The sequence below is a fragment of the Nilaparvata lugens genome, chromosome 1, assembly GCF_014356525.2.
Source record: "Nilaparvata lugens isolate BPH chromosome 1, ASM1435652v1, whole genome shotgun sequence".
Classification (NCBI taxonomy): domain Eukaryota; kingdom Metazoa; phylum Arthropoda; class Insecta; order Hemiptera; family Delphacidae; genus Nilaparvata; species Nilaparvata lugens.
Window position 1 is genome coordinate 27977192 of NC_052504.1, and position 8131 is coordinate 27985322.

An 8131-nucleotide genomic window follows, 5' to 3' on the forward strand; every position below is an offset into this window, starting at 1 on the left:
AACTCTAGTTAAAAATATGATTATAGTCAAAAATAAGAGAATTGATAAATTTTAAAGAATGAATATGATTAGGGGAGCCTTGCTTTAAAAAAAAACTATTATTTGTGCTTAGAAGTGAATTTCAACTGTAAGCTTCAAGAAATTAATTAAGATTGTGTCTTTAGATATGAATTTAAAAAGAAGTAATAATTAAGTTTGCTCTTTACTATAATGCTATAAAATTTGATATACTTATTTGGGCTTTTTAGGGTGGGGTGGTGTGGATTTGAAATGAGGAAAATTGAAAATTCGAAATACAATCTTTACCTGGCTCAGTCAATTCCCTATAGGATAATTGAAGTCTGAAACCAAAAACTCACTCCTACACTGAACACTGTCCAAAATCCAAGAGACTAAGAGAGACTCACAGCAACTCACAGCAACTAACTCTGCAAGACATGGCTGCCTGCATATATACTAGCACCACGATTTTCCACCCCTCATCACCCTTCGCCCTCTAGCTCCGCCTACACTCAAACTCTTCAGATTAATATTCTGCTTACAAATTGGATTCAAATATCAATTTAAATTTACTATAATGTTTATTATGTTATATCATTTTAAACTATGGCTCCCCTTCATTATTAAAACAAATGATATCATACATTTTACCAAGATTTAAACTCTGAAGTTTGGATACTGACAATTGAATGCATTGATTTGATTAATACAGTAATCAATCTTATAAATCTAATATGGCAAATACTTCAATAATAAATACATGAAATGAACAAAATACAATGTCATACAGTACATCATTACAATTGAGTTGAATAAATCAAATTAATAAGATACCAATTAATTACTACTCAATTAATTAAGCAGGTTTCTTATACTCATTGTCAACATGTTTTAATCAAATATACCTAATTTATTCTATTTACAAATTTGTCCTTAGCCTATGAATTCGGATTCAACTAACTTAATTAGCTTATAATAATTATTAAATTATAATTTATTGTACAACATTATATTTGTTGAATACTTTATACATATATCCTAATCTATTTCATGCCCTAGTTTTTATAAACATGTACTCGGTTCATGTTTATGGTTTTATGTGATCACCATTCAAATAATTGATCATCAAATAATTGCTTCAATAATACTCATATGCTGTCCACATGGTAAAATTGTGTCATATGCTAACCACGTGGTTACATTGTAAACTACATATCTATATTTACTTCTCTCCTAACTATATATCTATATTGCTATACACAATCTTCATTTACCTGCCATCAACTTATGCTATAGATATATACAAGGGTTAACACAAAACACAGTGGGCCATGTGGTTTCTATTGTAAACGTGTCTGTGACTGTTAGGAATCTGTTAGCAAGTTTCTATGAAAGAATGATTTTGTTTCAAACTATTTTGAAAAGAATAATGACCCCTTTCATCTGGCTAGGTAGGCTATTCAAATGCATTCTCAATAGTTTCGAGAAATGGTTCTTCTTATTATTCTAGCTCTTCGAGCGTTCATATTCTTAAATACAATATGTTCAGAGCATGTGTTACAACAAATAACAGAAATCTACAATTTTTAAATTTTAGGAAAGCATGTGGTCGCCATTTGTGGCTCAAGCAGCTTCGAATATAGAAATTGTTCATTTTTTACATATTGGAATATGGACACTCAACAATAAATTTTTTCCATTTTTCGACCGAATTTGACTAATGAATCATGATTTTGGACCGCCCTGATGACCCGAGAAGAATGAAGTGTAGTACAATGAAATCTGAGCATGGTGTCAAAAGTTATGAATATGTAAAATATGTGAAATTAGTTTAGTTTGGTTTAATTTTCGTCATATAACACTACAGAATCAAGCAAAGCTTGGTAGTATATGACACGTCAAAAATATTTATTACAGTACAATTTTGATCCTTCAGGTGTCCTTATGCGCGCCTCTCCTCTAGGAAATACTGAAATGGAGTGCATCTAATGGGTGATTCTAATAGAACATAATCTCATGAACTTATGACATTGTGCGAAGTATAAATGTAGTTGGTGATGATGATTGAAGCTGAAAATTGGGTGTTTTTCACAATACAAGGACCACGGTATTGTTGTAAGGTGTACTTGGAAATCCATATGAGATAAAGCGCTCTACCTGATCTCAGATTGTAGAGCACAAAATTACGCCCCGAGGGATTTTTAATTATACATCTAAATTGTAACAATCGGAAGATATTGTTGATCAAAACCTAGAATTCGTCAAAGTTGATTTATTTTAAATTTCACTCATATTTGAAAAATCATAACTCAGTACCAGGAAATAGAGAGTTCTGAATGATCTCATTTTATTCAGAATTTTATATTCTAAAAAAGCGAGAGAAAATTTTTGTTGGATTACTGGATTTGGCAGAAATAGCTGAAAACTGGAAAATGAACCGAAAATGCGAGATTTTTGGGTCACTTTGTATCTAGCACAAGAAACTTTTGCATGAAGAAATTGGTTCTGGACTCCTCTCATGTATCCAAATAATATATATTAAAAAATCAGAACTACAATATAAATTGCAAGCACATCCCCTTTTTATGTCTATATTGATTGAACTAATAGAGGGAAAAGACCATTCTTGACCCCACAGCTCTATTGACGAAAGTTGGAGCGTTTGAAGGTTAACCCCGATCCCTACCCACTAGTCAAGAGGTAGTGGGAGATGAAAAATTGTAAATTATTTAAGGACGTCCATCATCCAACGACTAACTCGAAACCGGTAGATTCCTTCTATAATAGGACCATCTTTAACATCTATCATATCTACAGTTATTTTGTACGATACCGTACGGTAAAGTAGGTAACAAGTAAAAATATCAGGAAAACTTCATTATCAATTTATGTTCATTCAGAAAGTGATTTTAATAGCCTGATACAAAATATATTCAATTGAACAACAAGAAACACATTTTTTCCAATAATATTAAATCAATTTCTGAATTAATTGATCTCGATTAGAGTTTTCATCTCTTAATACTGAAGTCAGTAGTCAGTAATAAATTTCATAATCATTGTTTTGTTTGTCATACAATTTTGAAAATTTCTATCAAAGTCAATATCCCAGAAATCAGCACATCTGATATACCCTCGATTATGTACTCCAGCGTAGTCCCAACAGTTGATTTTCCTATCTGCATTGCAATCCTGAATAGAAAAATGAAATTAATCCTACAACTGATACTGAACAAAGGAGGCTACCATATCTAGTGAAATTTAAGATTGAATGATTTATAAGTTTTATTTGGTCACTTTATCATAAGTTTAATTTTTGTCAATTAAAAAACTTTATCAAACAATAACTAGGTGACCTTTCTTCACAATTTTCTAGAAATTTGAATAATGAGTGAACCAGATACCAGATATCAAATAATATTTGGAAAAAATCACCGTTTGGGCTCAAAAATTTATTAGAAATAGACCTATATCCCATCTATTCATTAACATCCTATAGGCTATATTTTTATATCAAATATGTCAATTAATAGGTACGTTTATACATTTATCAGCTGTAGAATGATTTTACTCTCCACAATTAAAATAATTAATCATAGCGGAATAAGTAATAAACCGTTTTAAGTGACCTACAGTATATACAAACAGATTTTCGCACTGACTTGATGAATCAATTTTTATCCTACAGTTACCTTGAAAAGTGACCATTCCTGCACTGATTACAGAACGCAAAGAATCACTTTTCCACTCTAGTGCGCAAAGTATTACTTTGCGTACTCTTAATACTTTGCATAAATTATTATCTTGCAGCCATCTCAATCAGCTGTTGACATTGTTGGCGTGTATTTTGAATGCGAATTTGTTTTATCTATAATATTTTTCTGATTTTCAAATAAATAAAAATGAGAACTACTCATTAAATTATACATTTTGAATATTATTAATTATTCATTATTTCAAATAATATTTTTTCATTTATAAATTGATTGGTTGGAAAATTATTTAGAAATTTGGATTTACTCAAAATTACTCAAATTTTCAAATGGATTGGATTAATTTAAATTTGAATTTGAATAAATTATAAATTATTAATTTTCAATTGCATTATCAAGTTTAAAATAAAATAAAGTTGTTATTAATAACAAAATAATTATACAAACATTTGATGGATTTCAGCCATCATTTTACCCATAATCAACCACTTCTCATATTTAATGGTAACTGTAGGAAAAATTTAATGTGAAATACGTGAGTAAAGCTCCTCTGCTGCACTCAAGAAACCATTCCGCCCTCGCCTACGGCTCGTGCGTAAACGTTTCTTTCGGTGCAGCAAACTGTCACTTTGCGCACCAGTTGCACAAATAACTAATTTTATTTCATGTGCATTTATCTGATAATATTTTTCTGTAATCTTATAATTATAGTCAGTAGTTCATCCAAAAAAATATCATCCTCAGGATATTCGAATAATTTATTCTGCAAAATTACTTACATAAGGAAACTTGTTCATGTGATTTTCAACCGTTCTTGCAGCACAATGAAGATCTGAGGCACATCTCATGTAAGCTGGGAATGAAAAATAGGGGTGAATTTTACAGATATTTTTCATGTTCAGACAAAGATATTCAGATATACGTACTATTTTTGTGAGCTTGAAGATTTACGTTACACTGACATAAGAAGAACTTTGTCAGCACGTTTTTTCATCATTAAACCCATTTGGAAAACAAATGCTCTTGAAGTGGATTTCGCTATTCAAATCTATATTATAGGCCGGGAATACGGGAATAAGCAAATCTTACAATAATATCAAAAAGAACTACCGTACCAACAATATTAACAATGAATATAAATAAAAAAATTTGGCCAATAGGGGAAAGAATAAATTCAAAATGCACAATCACTGTAATAAAATAACATCCGTTATTGTCAATTTCGGAAAAAAATAATACCAAAACAGTAGATCATGAGAGGCGCAACAGAATTTATTTATTTGAGAATTAAAATTGAGTTCAATTTGTAACGTTGATAGGCTAGTTAACATATCAATTGTCATTGAGAATTATTAGGATAGCTTATGACATTGCTTTTCACATTTTCTTTTTTTCAAATTGATGAAATCTAATAATAGGTACCGTATTTTTAGAATAATACATTTTATTATGATAAAGAATATATTATTATGTTTAAATTTGTTGTAGAGTACCTCCATCTGCTGTTGGATCATCGAAGGCCAATGTCGGCTGTCCAGACTCGCTCCAATAATCATAGCCAATAGCAAACATGCCACAAACATCAGAGTCGCACTTCGCCTCCTTACCACATCCACTTGCACCAAAGCAAATGCACGTCAGACATTTGGCATCGATCGGCTCGATTCTTGACTCTTTCCCACAAATATCTTGAAAACATTATAAATAATGTGAAAATCAATACAAATAACTTCATAAGAATTCATATCTTTGGCACAACAGCTTTAGTATTTTAATTTGGAGATCAGTTTCTTAAAATTCATTGTTTTATAGGCATGTCTATACGGTACTGCACTGGCTACTCATAATTGATGCAATAGATGAAAATTTTACTCGTTATATTCAGGGTACATAAGAGCTGTATATTATATTATGTAGTATTTTAAACATTTTTCATGCAAGTAAATTAAATACAATCAATATTCATACTACTATATAATGTAGGTTAACGCTGAACTCTTCCTTCCACCTCGTTACTCTTTTCAAAATCGAAATCCATTATAATTTCATGCATATTTATTCACTACGGCCTACATTCATTTATATTATCTAAAACTTAATACCATTTGAAGCTGGATTCCTAAATATCAGTGATAGTGGAAGAGACCAGCTGAGTAAAAAAATAATTTCAATTAGTTCTGATTGGACTGTTCCCTCTCAGTATACGGCGAGTATGGATATTCCCATTTGAACTGATGTGAATAATATTCTCTCTGTACCGGTCATTTTCAATGTTAATGATGTGTGAGAATTCAGCTTTAATTGCACATTGAATTAAATAATTTTATATAATTATTAAATATTTCAAAAGATGAATTGGGTTGGTTATGATAAGAGACATCTAGTAATAATAATTTTATCTTCTCCATGAGTTTTTCCAATTCGTTAATAAAAATGTTTAATAAATCAAACCAACTTACCATTTATGTTACACAGACATATAAGAATAATTTCTAAGATTTGTATTCTAGAGAATTTGGACATGATGCTAGAGAATAAGTGAAATGACTAATAACTTCCGACTGTGATTTATCCACCAATCTACTCTACTCTCAATCAATGATGTGACTGTTCATAATATCATTGAACCTTGAAGGAAATATTACAACCTTGAACAAGATATTGCAAACAAGTATTATTAGAGATAATAATTGCAAAATATGATTATCTCATGAAGCTCTAATGAGATTGTTCATCTTACAGTCTTCTCCTTCATCGATGATTTTCATAGAATAGCTTGTGCGGAACCGTACTGTAAGTTTATATAATCTTAATCTCATTTATTTTTCCAATTTTGCATCTGTAAATACCCTAGAAATTATTATTTATTTTGAGATTTCAATCAGAGCAATTGAAGAGCTCTATTCCAAACGGGCCCAAGTCACAAAAGTGTTTTTCTCAGGAAATCGATTTTTTGATAGTCATCACTTAAATGTTGGAAAATGTTTATAATCCAATGTATAAAGTGTGTATTTTGAATTCCATACAATAATTTTGCATATTTTGAAGTAATTCCTGTGTAATAGGTTAATTTCCTTGCTTTTATTTCCAAAATGTCACTAAGTCCATGGACTTGGTGACATTTTGGAAAGAAACTTGGACTTGGACCTTCTTCATGTCACTAATATGATAAGTTTCTTCAAGTGCTGTATTTGCTGAGTTGAATATATCTTGCCAATTATTTTGAATAAATTTTCTTGATCACTTGATGCTCTTGGTAATCCCCAGTGTATGTATTCTTGACTTTCACTGTTCTCTTCCCTTGAAAACGCGCTGATCACGAAGTGAAAATGGTAGTTAGGCTTCAATCTGTAGACAGACAGACAGAAAATGATGCTCTGCGCATGCGCAAAGGACTAAGGTTGGAATGGAAAGGAACAGCAATGGACTTAGATACACTTTGGAAAAAAACGTGATATTGTGATATTTATTTTGTAGTGACCAAGGATAGTTTGGAGTAGTTAGTATGCTAGGAATGAAGGTCTATGTATAAGGTTCAATAATCAGCTGATATCTCAATTTCTACAAAAATGGACTTAGGCCCGTTTGGAATCGAGCTCTTCAATTGGAAATATTTATACACAGGTACGGTAACTTAAGTATTATATTATTCTATCCAAAATGTAAACTTCAATTCTGTGATGCTAAAAATTAGTATAAAGCTAATAATTATCATTTTTGAAATTTATATTTTGTTAAATCCAAAAAATAATGTTGCTTGATTCTTCATTTTTAAATAAATTAAATCAATGAATGTAACAAAAAACATAAACTGAAGTTTTGTATTTCAGACCTACCTCACTACAAGACCCTATTAATCAATAACTGAGTACCGTATATTAAGAAACATACAATTAATAGGAAAGCTGGGCTTTTGAGGAAACTTACCATTAATGACGACTTTTCGGACAGATGATCGTTGGAAGGAATGTAGAAGTAGACTAAAAGTACTTGAGTAAAAATAATTAGAACTTGAACAAAACTTCTCAATTTTGTAAATCCCGCCACTTATCCATAATGGACTGATGTTTCATTCAAGTCGACTTTATTTGATCGATAAATGAGACGCTATGTCGATTATTTTCAAAGATCGACTAAGGTCGACATAACCTCACTTTCATGTTTCATTTCATATTATTTTTGAAATTTTATACTGTATTTCTGTTGTCTTGTACTTCTCATTTGCTATCAGCTATCACTTTTCAGAAAACCGATTATTGTATTAGAATATTTAGTTAAACTGATAGTTTACCTTCACAGTTTAACTAAATTAGAAGTGAACAACAAATGCAGATTAAAAGTTGCATCACTCTGCGAAACTAAATTATGTAACAAATTAATATTCTACTAAAGGGTCAGTCAGTGTAATCTTCTTGCAA

The 8131-nt window shown here is 30.6% G+C and overlaps 1 protein-coding gene across 1 annotated transcript; it reads right to left on the reverse strand.

Moving 5' to 3' along the window:
- Positions 1-2885: 2885 nt before the first annotated feature.
- Positions 2886-6330, reverse strand: LOC111063947 (invertebrate-type lysozyme 3). Its single transcript, XM_039424445.1, has 4 exons — positions 6173-6330; positions 5207-5401; positions 4493-4566; positions 2886-3192 (listed from the first exon to the last, which is right to left on the reverse strand). Exons 1-4 carry the CDS (start codon positions 6234-6236, stop codon positions 3031-3033), a joined length of 495 nt encoding a protein of 164 aa, XP_039280379.1. The 5' UTR covers positions 6237-6330; the 3' UTR covers positions 2886-3030.
- Positions 6331-8131: the final 1801 nt, after the last annotated feature.